Source organism: Gymnogyps californianus, chromosome 1 (genome assembly GCF_018139145.2).
Source record: "Gymnogyps californianus isolate 813 chromosome 1, ASM1813914v2, whole genome shotgun sequence".
NCBI lineage: Eukaryota > Metazoa > Chordata > Aves > Accipitriformes > Cathartidae > Gymnogyps > Gymnogyps californianus.
This window is the reverse complement of record NC_059471.1, coordinates 166,074,367-166,092,200: the sequence shown is the minus strand read 5'-3', so window position 1 is coordinate 166,092,200 and position 17,834 is coordinate 166,074,367. Positions and strand designations below refer to the sequence as shown.

At 36.4% G+C, this 17,834-nt stretch overlaps 1 protein-coding gene across 8 annotated transcripts in view; it reads right to left on the bottom strand.

The window, feature by feature from the left end:
- Positions 1-17,834, bottom strand: part of ANKS1B (ankyrin repeat and sterile alpha motif domain containing 1B) — a 450,932-nt gene that overhangs the window by 327,101 nt on the left and 105,997 nt on the right. For all 8 annotated transcript variants that reach the window (XM_050896179.1, XM_050896188.1, XM_050896196.1 and 5 more), the window contains one exon: positions 13,132-13,272. In XM_050896179.1, coding sequence (XP_050752136.1) covers positions 13,132-13,272 — 141 coding nt within the window. The remainder of the gene's footprint in view (positions 1-13,131; positions 13,273-17,834) is intronic.

The window sequence follows — 17,834 nt, the reverse complement described above, 5'->3', positions numbered from 1 at the left end:
CCAGTGCTATCTTATCATACTGCCTACATACTCAGCAATTTTATGAGGAGTGACTTGGCCATGTTGAACTCAGTTAGCTAAGACTGAAATATAAGGACAATACATCAGCATAGTTACCTAATTCACTACTCATCACTGAAGAAGAAACATTCAGCTAATAAACATGCTTCTTCCTTATGGCTCTTTAGATAAGGAATCCCACTGTTTTATGTTAAAGCTCTACTGCTTTAATTGTTACTATAACAATTTCTATGGTATGATAATCTACTTATCTATTGCAAATACTAGCCTTAGTTATTGCATAATGGAAACTGAGAACGTGGAGATTATATAAAATGAAGTGAATAAGGAATATAAGGGAACCAATGTCACATTTTCAATGAAATTTGAACTTAGAAAACTTTCTATAGGTTCACTGCAAGATTCCAGTTTCAGAAAAGCTACCACAGAATCATATGTCTATTTGGCCAGAATTCAGGAATCTTGGCCCAAATTTGCAGTCGCACTAGCTGTACGTAATACTTTTACTACAGATATTCTCTATTAATGTGTGACCTTCCTTAATAGGCGAACAAACTACTATGTCAGTGTTTCACACAAACAAGATGGTAAAAAGTACACAAAACTCTTTGCCTACTGATTCTATTGCTCCAGGTTCTGATTCAACTAATTTCTTACATTTCTACAAATGAGTAACTTGACTTCAAAATAGCAATGTAAATGCTTAAAGTTAACATACACTCAAGTAATTTACAAACTCAAGATCCTTTCATAATTTCACGATGAGGAAATAGAGTTGGTCAGAAAAAGAAATCTGCTACTCAGAAAGCCTGCATGTCGTGTGGAACCACCTAATGTCAGACAACAGGAAACACTTGGCAGTGGATCTTTATTTCTGGGTCGAAAATGAGATTCTAGCCACATACAATCCAAACTGTGGAGTGTCTACAGTTCTTCTTTGGTCATACAGTCCTGATAAGAAATAATTGTTCTTAGGAGAAAGATGTTAAGGTAGCTATCCTTAAGAGGCAGCTAAAAAATTGTTCACGCACTTTACAATAGAACATTATTACATTCAAAAGAAACAAAAAAAGATACGCTCAATCTGTCCACTTTGGAAGTGGGCAGAAAAGAGTGAAGGAAGGCCTTCTGCTTTGTCAGCTGTGTACCCTCTGTAATTGCCCTGGTGTTTAATTTGCACACAAATTCAGCTCAAAAGCTAGGCATGTAGTCAAACACATCCCTCTACTTCATGTCTCACGCTGGCTGGCTTCCAGTGGCTTCCTGTTCAACATAAAAGAGCAATCAATTGAACATCTTCAGAGATGTCCACACTTTCTCATTGATACAGGGAGCACAAGCACCCAGATGGGTTTCTGAATGAATTTTCTGCTGTCAATATTTATTCATCACAATGCAAAAACAATAACTATAAAACCAATCTGAATAAGGCAGAATTTAGGCACTTGTCCACACACAAACAGATTACAACAGTTTACTCAAAAAGCTTTATGTGTATATAGAACTTAAGTATCTGCTAAACATAAAGGCTCATTAGGACGAAGCTAGTGGGTTGTAAGTACTTAGACAATTAAGTAGGCTAAAACACTGTCTGAGAGTTATGGACTTAATTTTGCTAAATTCAAAATTAGGTAGAATTAAATGGGACTTAACATTGCCTAAAGATTTTACTTTCTCTCTTCTTTTTCACAGTATAAAATGTTGTGAATCAAAAATTAGGATACTATAAAATTATAGCACCTCCAAAAATAATATAGTCAACTTGATACTGTCAATTTATTAATTTACCTCGATGTCTTCACACTTACATCCTTTCTGTTGAAAAAACTCTGCAAAATGCCTGGTGGACTGTTCTGATTATACAGAGAGACATTCATAACATGTTTTTAAAACAACTATCTCCCTCTTTTTCCAAAGTAACACAACTATTCCCTATATTATTAGTAGTATTACTGTTACTTCTATTTTTTGTAGTAAGATTTTACAGATCAGGACTGCTTATTACTTCTGGAAAGTGAAAAATGATTAACACCATTCTAGGTAGAAAAACATAAAACACGACGTTCCTCATTTCCTAGTTGAATTGCCTTTCTGAGAGACCTTAAAGTGAAAAGAAGTATTTGACCAGAATTGGCAGATCACGTCTTCTATCAATGAATCCAAAATACCTTATCATGAAAACATGCAACAATGTAGTCTTACATATTTCCCTTTGATATCTCAAATATGGACTCTCCTTAACTTCAGTTTCATTTTATTTGACTTCCAATTCATGATTTCATCTTAATTATGAATTATTAATAGGGGAGAAATCATAACAATCAGTTTCGGGTTTTAAGAAACTCTTAGCCTTAGGCTGGGTTTGGATTTTAGTGAACACATAAGTGTCTCCTGATAAAGTTCTGAATGTATGGAAGCGCAAATGGGATTAAGCACATTAATGCTTATGCTTAAGTAGGCTTAAGTAATTTGTTGAATCAGGGTTTATCTCATTTTCAGACTCGGTATAATGGGTACTGGTAATAAAAGTTTTCAGAGAAATACAACAGCCAGACATGACGTTAAACCCAAGGCACGCAATTTCTTTTGTACAGCAAGAGAGGATTCACAGTTACAGACTACAAAGTTGTTCTTTTTAAATGCCCAGTTGTCAGTCAGGTCTTTTCTTCAGAAAGAAATCAGGTTCTATCAATTTTACAGACTTCTCCAGGGACCTACTCTATGAAGTCATGAATTTCCCTACTACTAGAAACTGAAGTAAAAAAAAAAAAAAATCCCTCACAGTTTCCAGTATTAGCTTGTCAGTGGTTCTCAAATACATTTGTACCACCATCAAAAAAACCCCCACCAAACCCAAAAAAGGTGCTAGGCTCAAAAAAAGTCCCAAAATGTCAAGTGCCTTTAAACAGCCCTTCATAGAACTGCAACCTTACCACAGCATGACTTAATGGCTAATCCGTGTAGTAAATCCATGTAGTAATCACAGTGCCCAGATATCACCACCCAGCTGATCTCTTAACTCCAGATACCTCAAATACCAGTCTTTTGGTCCATAAACTCTTTTCCTCCTGTTACTATCACAGAAACAACAAATACAAAGTATCTGTGATGGCTTTTTTCCCCCAAAATGTAATACTGAACAGTAAACCCAATTTGGTCACACTAACCAGGAACTTCTACATAAGTTTTCAGGTTTCAACATACTGCTTTAATATTTCTGTTAGGAAGCAGCTGAAGTTCAAACATGAAGTTTTTAATACAAAGTTGAACTTTTTTCATGTACAGAACTATTTGCTATGCATTATTGCTATCCATTTGCTGTACAATTCAAATTGATTTTTTTTTTTCCATTTTCCCACAATTTGTCAGGCAGTACTGAAAGCAAAAACATTCCCTGAAAGTGTGTCTTCTGGTTACCACTAAATTGCAAACCACAAAATAACAAAGTGTTACATACTTATACTATTTAAGATCTTCCCAGTTGATCACTGTGCCATATTTCAGTTAGGATTGTGACAGTGTTCAATTCAACATTAATTTCTACATGAATTTGAATATCTTTAATAGTAATTAAAGTCCATCTTGAAAACCAGTATGGTCATCAATACTTCAGATGATTTCTGACATATATCAACAATTCCAATATTGTTTGACACCTCTCTTCTTTCTCTATCTCATCCCATTTAATTTCGCTGTTTCATGATCACACCAAGAGACAACACAGACCAGCAGTGCCCAGATTTACACAGTACTGGACAGGGAGAGCCATACTTTCACAAACAGTAATTTACAAACTGAAGAAAATGGAGTCAGTCCTAAATTTTTAAAGAAATTAGCTCATCTGCAGTTACACATCTAGAATTTTACAGAGAATGATAGAATGTAGATGTTTATAATTATATGAAAGAGATCTGTGGAAGTCATCTCGTCCAAACTTTCAGTCAAAGCAGAGCTATCTTAACCATTAGGTTGCTCTGGGCCTTGTCCAGTCAGTTCTGAAAATACCCAAGGATAAATAGATTACAACATCTCTGGTTACATTACATACCTGTGTAGTCATGTCTAGATTGTACAACTAGTACAGTAAAAATGCATTTGCCACAAGACGTCTGAAGTCATGGGCAACTGGGAAATTACACTGGAAATTAAGAAGCTACATACTATATACAAGAACAAAACGCTCAGCTTCATTCCTTAAAACACAATCAGAAAATGTAGCATAGCACTAAAATAAGCCACAATTTTTTTCAATATACTTATTTCCCATCACTGTTCAGCAGGGTATAATCATCACCTGCTGATTCTTTCTAGGCAGAATACATATTGCACTTTTCAGTAGCTGCTTCAGTGTGTGGGTGGTGTGTTCCTGAAATTACCAATAAAACTTCAGCTTACTGCAGAAGAAACAACACTGCAAATCAAGAGTTTAACAGAAATTTTTTTTATGGGTAATAGAGCTCTCCATGTCAACCCCATTTAAGTAAACTCATCATTTAATCCACTAAATTAAGAAGAGAAAAAAATAATCATATTTTTCACTGAAGGTTAGGAACTATAGGAAAATATTATAGATAATATAACAATCTTACGCTGGCTATTCATGTTCCAGGTATGCTGTATGCCAAAGTTTTCCTGGCTAATGGTGGTCCTCCCTGGAAAATAATTCTGTCTCTACCATGTCTGTATCATCACCTATCAAATTAGTACATCACCAAACAAGATAACAGGTTTCCACCCCTGTAACACAGAAATTAGATAATGCCACAAGGCTTTCTATTTCTAATTTTGGTGAACTTCAACACCAAGTAATATTAGCCAAGTCTGTTTCTTTACCAGTCTAATTTGAAATGTACTTCCACTGAATGCACTGAGAGGTAAAGTTGTTAGTGAAGGATGACACCATTTCTTGGGTCCAAGTTGTTAAAATACTTTAGCCAACAGTGATTAGTTAAAAATATGCTCTTTGTTTTTCTCTGTTTTTATTAAAGAGAAAAGAAGAAATACTCCCTCTTTTATACTCCCTCCTCTGCACCTCAGCAGTTCAAAAAATTAGTATAACACTCGCACTGAGCTTAAAATCTAAGAGAAATTTTAGAGGCAACTGAAAATTGTTTAAACTGGAAGAATATATTACAATGAAAACAAATAATCCCAATAAATTTCCCAATATCAAAATTCTCCAGAAAGAGACAACATAGAGTCATGCTGTGTCTCTCCAGAGAGTATCAGTACAGAGATTTTTTAGGAATAGACTTGATCTCTATGTGAAAACTGAGTTAGCTCCTTACTTAATTTCCTCATTCATCTCTCATGTATCCAGAACTGTCTTTGCAATTGTAAACATAATTGCAACATAATAATTTTCAATGTCAGGCTTTCTATAGAATAACTTTAATCTGCTTCTACAATACAAACACAATACAAAATTCCTTCCCATTAAAAATTAGTTTTTAAAATTACATAAAAAGAAGTACAGACAGACATGATGATCTTCTGCAAGTTGGACATGAAATACATATCCCTATTAACTGATGCATCAAACTCCAAACTCTAAATATTCCTATCACAGCCGATACTGATAAAGAAACAGTATCATATACACTTTATCTCCTAAAAATGTAGTCAGGAGTCCACTTTCTCTTCCCTCCGTCTAAACAAAAGACATTTTGGGGGGAAATCTCTCTTCCACAGGAGAACCTGTGACAAAGTTGCTAGAGTTCCTACCTCTAAGAATCCTGGAGTTGTATAAGCAGAATATAGATCAGTCTTAAAAGTAAATGTGAAGGTCTCCCAGTTCATTGCTTCTAAAAAGATGAAAATCTGACATTAAGCTAGAAACATAGTGCTTCTTTAAATATTTAAGTAAACTTTCCATATCTGTCTATATTTTTGTAAATAGCCATGCTTCCTGGCAACATGAAGATTTATACTTACAGCTTTTAAATCGAAGTTCAGTTTTTCCATAGCAACTGCACTATACTCTTTACAGATATTACTTTCATTTTGTAATAGTTCGACAAATGTGGTGTTCCTGGTCGGCCGTCACGTCAAACATAGGGAATAACTGTCAGGATTTTTAAGTTATACATACAACCCTTAATTCAAGATACAGTGCAGTCAAGCTGATCCAGCAGCTTCCTAAACGGGACACAGCTAAACCTACCTTATCTCACAATTACTTTATATCACAATTAGGAAAATATGCTGGCATGGCTGTCAAGATTAAGGTGTGCAGACTGCTTGCTTTAAACTGATAATATTGCTTGCTTTAAACTGATAATATTGCTACGATCACACAGAACTCTGCACCACCCATGTCTCTGACATTGCAGACAGCCCTGTATTTATCCCTGTATATCAGGCCCTGTTTGCCCCTTAGCAGAGAAATATTCAAAGCACAATATCCATGAAAAAGAAACGGAATGAAAACTACAGAGTTCCATACATTTGGAGTACGCTGCTTTATTCCAAAGAAAATGTGAGTATGTATGTATGTGGGTACTGATAAACTTCGTAAAATAAATATACTAGGAGCTGAATAGTAAGTTAACCTACACTGCAGAATAGAAGATTAAGACCAAGAAACAATTCTAGTACTGGCACACAAGAGTTCTCTACACTTACTTACCATATTCCTTACCCCTTCCTTACCTTGTGCCCCTTAACCAATCGATAAAGCAAACAAATGCCCTTGCCAAACTGGTCTTTGTTCAAATTGTTTCCTACTACTTTACCAAAACATATGTTCAGGCAAACTAAGAGAGAGAAGAGCTATCCCTTGTTCAATCTTCTAAGTTTCTGCCATAAGGAGACTTTATGGGAAAAATGGCTGAAGTGTTCCAGTACCTTCACCTCCAGACCTGAGCTGCTTAATGCCTATTTCACATTTAAATATAATGAGACTGCAGAAGTTAAGGTTCTGTGTTCTCCATAAGGCAGGAGTGAGAGCCAGGAGTAGACTAACATACACAGCACTCTCCATAGTTCAGGCCCTACTGTTACCAGTATTGTCCCTGTACTTTGGTACCGCCTAGCTAGACCATTACAAGACACGTGAACATGGGTTTTTACAAATCCTATCTGCTCTTGCAGCATGCAGCATTGGGAATCTTCAGGAAAGCATCCTGTGGTGGAATACTCTCTCTGTACAAATGCCAGCCAAGACATCCAGCTATAAATGCAGATGAAATATGTTCACACACCTATATGGAGAACCAGTATATGGAGTGCATGCAAAGCAATTTAGTATATCAGTAAGTGTTCCTTCTTGGTCTTACTCTTCTTTTCTGCAATAACAAGTCAAGTAACAACCACATTTCAATCCAGCTTCCAGTTTATGTATTTTATCGCGTTTATCAGTATCTGTCACACTGCTGAGTGCAGCACTAGATCTTCCTGTCCCTGAACAGCCTCACCTAGGGCCCCTACCCACACTCGTGCCCACGGGCCCAGCAGCCCCTTTTCAGCTCAGCTCCGGGCCCTCAGCTCCTGCCTGAGACAAGCTGCAAGAGTGCCCATCTCTAACTCTGCCACATCTGTGCCCATGCTTGGCCAAGGACGCCAGTGATCTGGACCCTGACTTGCAGACTGACTTCCCAGCTTCACTTCAGATGTGCCTCATCACCGTAGACATCCTGGTGATCTGCTCTTGGTTCCTGATTAACCTCACCAGGGCTGATCCCAACCCCAACGTGTGGACTGACTTTCTGGCTTGACATTGGACCTGCCTCAGCATCATGAACTTGCCTGATGCACTGTGCTCAGGGCTGCCCCCAGCTGCCCCCCCTAGACTGCCCTGCTCCCTCACAGTGGCGGTGGGACAAGCCCTAGCTGGTGAGGACCTGCCCTGCCACCCCAGGCAGCCCCTGTGGCTCCTGACGCCCTCGCCTCCAGGGAGTCACCAGCCCTCAGTGCACCCTGACAATATCCACATACTAAAACTTTTTCCTTTGAATAAAGCAGCAAACATGAAACTCTGTAGTTTTCATTCCATCTTGTCTTTTGACCAGTGTGCACTGAATGTTCCTCTATCAAGGGGCAGAACTTGAAGTAGCTCATCTATACACATACAAGAAAACACAGGCTTTGCTTGTGCTAGAGCAGTTTGGGACCAGCTTTTTTATCTCAGCATATCTCAAAGTTGTCTTAATGACTTTGTCTCGATGTTAGTTTGCATTAAAACAAGGTAGACCAAAATGCCCTTGAACCTTCGTGAACTATCTAGATAGAAATACACTATCTAGATAGAAGCACATTGCCTTCCCTGGGAACTCATGATCTTCCTGTCCCTAGAAAATGCATTACACCCCTACTGGATGAAGCTTCTTCCAGAATACAGTGGAAAAAGCTAGCTATGTTTTGGGGGGTTGTTTTGTTTTTATTTTTAATCTAGGCTGGTAGAAGTGCCTGTCTTGCACAAAATAATACTGAAATTAGAGTACTCACAGGAGATATGATCAAGTTTCATTTTTTTTTTCTGTTTTAGAGATCCACATCCACAGACCCTATCTATTACTAGATTACAGGCTTTTCTGATAGGGGGTTATTTTCAAACCTTTTACTATGCTGAAAAAAGTTTGATATGAGTTGAAATTTGACCAGATGAAAAAGTGGCACCCAAAAATGACCATAACACTGTAGTCTTCTGCTTATGGCACTCCACAAAAACTGTCATAAACATATACAAACATAGAGCAGGGACCAGAATTCAAATTCCTTTTACCAAAATATAAAGGGGTGAATCCTTACTCAACCTAAATTTGCTGTTCTGGCCTTTGTGAGGACAGAAACTTAACTCCGTTCACTGACTAACCAAAGGCAATGTGGCATTGCAAAGTGCCTGAACTAAAGCAAGAGAACAATGACAAGACGGATTGGCGTGGAGAAGATATGCATTGGAAAGGAGCAGATTCAGGTGAGAAGCTTGTTGAAACTCAGACTGGGAAGAAAAAATCAGCTGAAGGTTGGATTTCAGAAGAGTCAGTCTCCCAGTACAATCACGGGTTGAAAAACAGGACCTGTGGTGCATGTACTCAACAACTGAAGGTCTGACTGCTAGCGAGGCTGTAGCTGTGTATCTACAGTTATATTGTAGCTATCACTACAATTTACAAACTGCAGACAACGTGGTGGTACAGTCTTACAGTCTGACTCTACGGCTATCAGTCTCAGCAGGTTTGTCGTCAACGTCAGCCACTGTGCTGAAGCCCCTGTTCCTATGTCTTCGCTGCTATCATTACCTGTGCTGTGATCACTCCTCAAGAAGAGCATAAATAAAGCTGTAGTGTCAGCTCAATTATCTGCAGAACTCTGTCCTGGCAGCCTGTGTTTCTTTGGACATCCTAATAACTATAACTACCCATGTAAATTATAAGCTGATTATGCTATTTCTACCTCTAAACTTTCCTATTCTGTATGTAGCTGAATTATCAGTCTCTTGACTAAAGCTTCCTCATTTAAGGTGGTCAATAATAATGACACTACAATGCTTCCAGCTTTTTTTATCATTAGCAGGCATTGCTCAAAAATATTTTTTAGGGATCATATCTCAGTTTTCTTTCCAGTACTTACCTACAGCATAGTGAGATCTCTCCAGCTAAATGGTTTGTCACATAACTCCTATTTTTGTGGGTACTCAGAGAGAAAATTATATATGAAATATCATTCTTTTATTCCAGCTCTTGGACAGGAAGAATGTTCATTAGTATCATATTTATATGATGGCCAGAAATGCAACCATTAAAGCATTAAAAATCTTGGTAGTTACTGTAGGAAGAATTTACAAGAACTGGAGATCCATGGAAGAGGGTCTAGTACTATCATACCATTTATAAAAGCTTTCTCTCACTTTAACAGATATGTCATTGCAGAGTAAACTGTTTCCAATGAAGCCTGCAATGCTAGAATTTGAGAGTGCTGTAGAAGCACTTTTGGGGTTTTACATCTTTGAAAGTATTCAAAACTGCTTTTACTGTGCTGATATTTAAGATTATTAGAAATTCTGGAATCTGTGGAAGATACTCAGTTATACAGGTGGAAAAAAGGTTTTTCTTTTGTACTGACTGACAGCCAGATAATACGGAATCTGGAATTTCCTAAGAAAGGTTTTTTCAGATATCAAATACTCATTTGTGGAAGTCAACATTTTTCACAAAAACGTGCATCAGTTTTACCAAGGATGGAATTTCTGCCCAAAAAGAAAGATTAATTGCAGAAAAAAGCAATAGCCCCACATTAACCATAAATCATAACCTACAAATGGAATTCAGTCTCTGCTAAAATAAGAAGAGGCGTTTAAATTTCAGTCTCCAAAATCCAGCTGGGTATCCTTGCTCTCTGGCTTTTTTTTTTTTATTTTGGGGGTGGATGAAGCTGGTTGTTAGCTCCATTCTGATGGAGAACTGAACACTTTCTAAAACCCTGAAATTTTTACAAGACACAAAGATTTTCCATCAAGCTCTTCCAGAACTTCACCAATTGTGAGACTGTAAGAGGGTTGTTTATTCTGAGAATACCTGTATAACTGCTATGTTAGGTTTTAAATGATACCTGCAGAACAATTTACACAGAACTTTCTATAATAGCCCTTTCTAAAATGACACTTCCCAGCACAGTACAGACAGAAATGACATACTGCATGTCAGAAGTACCTCCAGCCAAGCCTTTTTCCATAACTGCAATAAAGAAATCAAGTTTGTCAAGGAGATAACTGCCCTTTTCTTTGGCATATTGAAAACTGTTAGCTCATTAGGTCACAGATGGGCACTGTCATAATCTCAGCTAAAATTCACTTTATTTTACCATTGTACCTCTGACTGTGTATTAAACCAAGAATCAATCTTTCTTTGTTCTCCTTTGATGTGTAAACACAGTACATTTATATAACTGTAAAATCTATTTTTAACTACAAGAGAACTGGAAAAATGAACTTGTCGTTTGTGTTCAAGAGTAATTGATAAACCCTTTTCCCTATTTTGGGAACTTTAGTAGAGTATGAATTTTAAGACCTGATGTCAAGTACCCTTATCTCATTGTTTCTTCATGAAGTCATCTGTATTTTCTGACATGTTAGTGGACTGACATGAGTATCAGAAACACATTTTTGTACTTTTACCTAAAACATGCTGTTGCAGATTATATTTATCATAATTCGTTAGATCAATTCAAGATATTGGTCTTAATCTAAAAATTGAAATAATACTTTGTGTTCTCAATCTCTCAGAACAAGATGTTCTCTGCTGCATTCTGAAGTAAACGTGAAAGATCCAACAGATTAGCTAACAGCTTGAAAGAATGCATACAGTGAAGGCAACACTTTATAAACTGAATTCACTGGTTTGTAATTTGGAGATTTTTCACTACTTAATTTCTTTCCTTTCTTCCATAAAAACAAAATCAACAAAAACCCAAAACTCTCTGTCTTCAATTTTTATGGACACAAACAATCTAGAAAGGCAATCTGTCATTTCATGAATGAACATAGAATAAATATACTCTTTTTTGTACCCATAATTAAAAATCCTATTAGTTCTCAGAGCAAGAAAGATGAGATATTGTAAGGTTGAGTTTAAAATTTAAGTACAATGAATAAAAATAATTCAGGAGTCACTATCTTAAAACTTACATCATTCTTGAAATGAATCTCTCTTTATAAAAAGGAAAGAGATACCAACCAACAAAGCTAACTTTATTCTATTTTTCAAATGCATTCCTCAATTTCGTAACACATTTTACATATCTTACATTAAAAAGAAACAAGGAAAACAAAAATGTTTTTTAAAATTAGGAAATAACTCCAAAATGGCATATATGTTCATCATAGGAAAGTTTAACAATAATTAAACCATAGGTGACACAAATTTGAGTAAGAGAAGTTCCATTTAAGAAATATTTTTTGAAACAAGTTCTTAAAAATGAGGAATTAGTAACTACGGCACTCCTATTGTAAATCAGGATAATTCCGACAGCTCTGCACCTCGCCAAATGTCTAAAATGATAGTATGAAGTAGAAAACAGCTACTGAAAGGGGAAAGGAATATAAAAGCTCCTTATAAAAAGATAGGGCAGTGCTCATCATTATTCAAGCACATTAGTTGCCATATCCTGTTTCCACTGACTGCAGTGGAAGCTTTAGCATTGACTTCAAACAGGTGCAAGTCCCATGAGACTAAAGGGAATAAAACATACAGTCATGGTATGAAAGCAACAGTGTATAAAGTGTGGTGAGACAGGATATGTAATTCCAATCTGGTACACAAGAATCTGACAAAGCTATTTAAATGCAGTGCCAAGTAAGGATGCAACTGAAAAAACAGACATTTCTAAACAGAAATCTGGCAGGCCTCCATTCAATGCTACAAGAAAAGTGCAGGAAAAATGTTACAGAAATAAGAGCGCTAAACTATAGTGGGGGGAGAGAACAAGGGAGACCCAGAAGCAGCAATAAGCATCATCCTGTTCTGTAGCAATACAATATCACTTGTTCAGGACACAGCTGTTGGCATGCCTTGGTGGATACTGCAGACTGGTCTGCTCTGAGAATTGTTGGGACTTAGACCCAAGTATATTACTCATTTTTATTGATTCTCCTCTGTATTACGATAAGCATTTGAAAATGTTTGGGGACTTTTTTTTTTTAACTTACATAATCTTCAAAGAGAAGTCTTAGGCTATATTCTTACATCAGATGAGTTATGCATGATGTCCTCAATTAGTTCTATAAAGAAAGTAGCTGAGATGTCATTATATTAATTAGAAGCTGGTCAAAAATAGAGTACTTATCCCAAAGGAAACTATGTGACTTCAAAATTTCTTTCCAGATGGAATCAGAAGAGAAAACTATGCAACACAAAAACTATCTGTCTAAAATGGGGGTAATAAACATCAAACAGTCTCAATATTAAACTCATCTGGATGACTATTACAGCAAGATGACTGAACTTCAACATTTAATTTTAAAACCAGAATTTGACATTAAAATGAAGACTGAAGCTAACAATTTTGAAGGGAATAAAGGCAACCCTAGAAATGACTGTAAGAGGTAAGGCAGAGAAGAGATTAAGCAGCTCTTCTATAGTTAATAAGTTTTATGATTAAAAGGTAAACATATACCTGTGCAAGCATGGGAAATCCGAGGTTCCTGCATCCATTACAAGGTGTCAATGCCTCCCATAAACCTGAAGGACCACAAGTATTTTCACCTGCATCATCATCTTCTTCCTCTCTTGGTGCTAAACACGTTGAAGAAGGCCTCTGTGCATAAAGAAACAGTACTTTCAAATTAAAGACAGTGATATATTGTAAAGAAACATTTTACTTAATGAAAAGAACTTAGATTCCCATTTATAAATTCCAAAAGATAAACTGCTATTTTAATACAAAGTAACTACTCAATTGTTAATCTGCTGTATGAAAACCACACTTTCTAAGGAAGGTGCATATTGATCTATCTGCAATTATACTTTAAATATGAGTGAACATAATAATATACATTAAAAATGTATTTATTTTCTTTATTATCAAGTAATTGGCAATTTCTACTTCATTTTACTTTAAAATTTGCTAACATCATTAAGTTTAGGATATCCCACAGAGAATAAAAACTAAATTTAAAAAAAAAAAATACTATCCTCAAGAAGGAAATAATATAAGCTAAGAGGATCCTGCTTCAATAGTCATCTGTTGTGTTCAGAAAAGAAAAGTACAGCTGTATTACATTTGCCTGGATCAGTCCAAGGTTTTTGCAGAAAAAAAGATCAATTTAATCAAAATATGAGGTTTCAATTTTTATTTTATATTTACCAATAATAAACATGTCAGCTTATTTTGTAGGCAAAAACTTTATTTAAACATGACCTGTCTTATTTTGTTTCATCAGCTAGAAGGGATGAAAGGTACCGGGAAAAGTCATTCAGCTGTGAGCATTAAGGCTTCCATATTGGTCTCAGTGATAAGGGAATAAAGCTGATTTTTGCTTAAACAAGTATCCTAATTTTCTATGACAGCCAGAAACAGGAAGAGTGGACAGTTCCCATTTATTTATGTTATTCTGCTACACAGGATAGTCCACCCCAACCGAATGAATTGCAGTGGCAACTTTTACTGATTTCAGGAGATGGAGGAGGAAAAGTTAAGCCAGTAATGAATAATCTTTAAAATCTCATGTTAAAAAAAAATATGACAACAACAACAAAAAAGGAAGTTTTACTCACATCTTAATTCTTTTGCATACTGGAATATGCAATAGCTGTTCTAGCCTGCTTGACACTTGTTTGTGCAGCCTACCTGATATTCAGATACTAAATGCTGTCTTTAGGAATGCTTGTTTGTCTTAAACAATCTTTCAGAAGTGGCTGGATTTTTGCTTGACCAACATAATGCTGTTTGAGACAATAGCTGACCACATTACTAATCTGGTGGTAACATTAGCTCTAAAGCACTGCTATGAGGCCCATATAAAAATAAAAAAAAAAACCACTTAACTGCAGATTATTTTAGCCAATAGAATAAAGAAATGCATGGAGTCTGCTGCAAGAAAGGCAATGCAGAGGTGAAGGAAAAGTAGGAGGGAGAAGAAGCAGAGAAACACCAGCAGTTCTGAAGATAAACACAAGCTGATGGAAAGTGTAAGAGAAGCAAAGGCATTGCAGAGACAGGCACTAACTCAAATTGTGTAACATCTGAGGATCATTTAACCTTTGACTCTTGTGCTAACTTCTTACACACAGATGGGGTTGGTATACCATTAATTTAAGCAGAAAAAAAATTTTCTGAATTCTATTTCAGCTCACTCACCAAAGATGAGAAACGCAATATATCCATCTCCACTAGTCTGATTCCCCTCGGTTAGAAAATGGTTGTTCCCTTGTTGCAGGCTTCATGAATCTAGCTATATCTCCTAAAGTTAGGTGGATTTATTTACTTTTCATTTTAAAAGCCAATTTCTAAAACATTCTTAGCATGATATTTCATGAGGTTATTTTGACAGTCAAGTGGTACCACAGAATGTGTTGCCATAGCAACCAATATTCTTACACAGATTATTAAAAGGATTGGGTTAACTCTGCAGAGTGTGGGTCGTGAAAGACTATTATTGCTATGCATTTGCATAGACAAAGGAAGCAGACTACAGGTCTTTCCCTTCTATTTATGATGCCATCTTCCATGGTGGTTGCCCTACGTTTATATTTTAAATCTCAGAATTGTTGTACCAGAGAATAAAGTGCTTCTTGCCCCCTGGAGCAAAAAGCAAAGAACTGCAGCAGTGCTAGGTACAGGAAAGCAGGTAACACACATTAGCTGTGACCTTACAAGCCAATGTAAGTGAATGAAGACAAAAGTCACAGAAAAATGTCAGTGCACCTTCTAAAGGTAAAAAATACACACACATCATATCAAAGAGAATTTTTCAACACAACTAAAGGAAGATGAATAATGAAATTCAATACCTTTGAATCATTCAAGGGAGAACATATGAGTAGCCATTACAGAAACAGAATAGAAAAAAAATCATACCAAAATATTATTGAACAATAGAAAAAATATACAAGCAGAATGAGACTTGTATTATTTCCATTAGATGTATTTTATATAAATAGCCTAAGACAGAGTGGGGATCACAGGAATTTAAATTAATGTCAATATGAATGAGAAGAAATGGGAAATATTATATAGTCAGACCTCCTGATCATTCAAAAAAAGGACCAGTCAATGTCAGAGTTCATTAGACACACTATTGGAATAAACTGACTAGTACTCTTCTGCAACTAGACAATCCATGAATAATATGATACAGGCTAATTTACAGACTACTGCAGAGTAGAGTTGGCCCTTTTTATACTGAATGACTGATTTCTGTCTTCTTGCCCAGATTTCTGCTTCTGATAAAGCACTAAAAAGGAAGCATTAGGAGAAATGTATGTGAAGGGTTAAGAAACAGTTATTGCTATCACCTTTCTCACCGATCCCTGCTGCCAGAAGCCCAGTTCTTCCCAGACAACAGGCGCAAGGGGTAAGTGGAAGTTGCTGCAGGGAAAGAGAGCTGCATTTGCAAAGAGGAAGGAAGGAGTTAATAGCTGCATGAGAGAAAGGGGAGCCAGAAGTCCCCCAAATGGGGTAGACTGGGTTTGCACACCCCGGGGAGAGGGATGCACCTGGGGGAGACAGGTGAGATACAGAAAGATCTACAATCAATCCATGGACCTCAGACTGTCACACAAGCCCATAAAACTCCCAACCCAGACCACCCGGTTTCCTGCTATTCTCTCCCAGCCTTCATTCCTTTCCCTGAACTCCCTCATTTTTCTGTTCTGTTGTATAATTTAATTTTGCCTCCTTAGAGATCCTTTGGACATGAAAATCTAATTCTGTGTGTGCTGCTGGGAAGCCTTGAAATAGCCCTGTAGGGAGAGTTTTAGTGAAACCAAAGTTATTTATGTCCACTTCTCAGCAAAAAAGAAATAAATAAAGAGAGAGGAAGAGATTTCTGTCACCTAAAGAAAAACAGACACAATTGAGAACCTTTTATTCATGCTTATTTTGACTCAAAAAAGAAAAAGCAAACGTAGTTAGAAAATGCCACCTAGATCATAGTTGCTCAATTAATTGAATTTGACATTATGAAATGGTGAAGTCAATATAAACTGTAATACTAAGCTTCAAAAAGGCCAACTCTGCTTAAGCTAGAAGAGACGTGAGTATAAGCATCATATATCCTCAAACAAAACAGACAGAAAAATCTTAAAAGATATTAGATACGATATGTAAAAAGGAAAAATTGGTAGGGAAACCACAAGACTGACACAGAATAAAAGATTTAATAAAAGTTCTGGCTTTTACTGTAACACTGAATTAAGTATTAAAAATTGCTTATAGCAGTAAGAGACTAAGAATATAATTTCTCTATGTATAAAAAAGAAAGAAGAATAATATAGCAGTAAGGGAGTAGTAAGATCTAGCATATGGACATTACAATTAGCGGCAAGTTTTCCTCAGACTCTACTCGGCCTGACATATCACCTCTGGTTTTCATACCTAATGAGCATTCAGATTATGTCTCTGAAAATTTAGGTATGGAAGTAATCTTCTTCATGTCTCCATCTACATAAAAGGCAAAATGTGCCCAGTAGGATACTTTAGACTGAAGGATACTTTATTCTATAAACAGGCTATTTGTTCTCCCAGAATATGTAGGTACATCACATTGGCTATCACAATAACTTGACGTCTCTCTCCTGATCTAAGAGAACAAGCCAATACTTAGCAACAGACAGAATGATGAGTACAGACAAAAAAAGCAGAGAAAGTCTGTTCCACTTTTAAAAGTCAACAGGAAAAGAAAAAGAGAGCACCTTTAATTTTAACTATTACTTAAAGCTACCAAGTTCACAGCTAAAGAAGCTTTATGCATGTATAAAACATACATAAAGTTTTGGCCTTCCTTTTTACAGATGTCAATGATTTCCTGACTACCATATAACCTCATTATCTAGACAAATTTTCTCTATGAATACAGTAAGTCATACAAAACCTCTTATTTGCTTTTATTCCCTCTTTTTCTCAGTTTTTAATGAAAACTGGTCTGCTTTCCGCCTTGGCATTTGTAAGCAGCCATTGCTATGCAAAATGTGATTTAATTCCCTCATTTCAGGATACAGAGAAGACTTTCCTGTAGGAGTCCAGTGAAATATAAAACCAAATACAAAAATCTTTCTTTACTTCTCGTATCTCTGTTTTTTCATAATTATGATCCATTTGCAGAAGTACTGCAAATACCCTTTCAGACAGTATCCACTAGAGCAAGACAGCACTGGCAA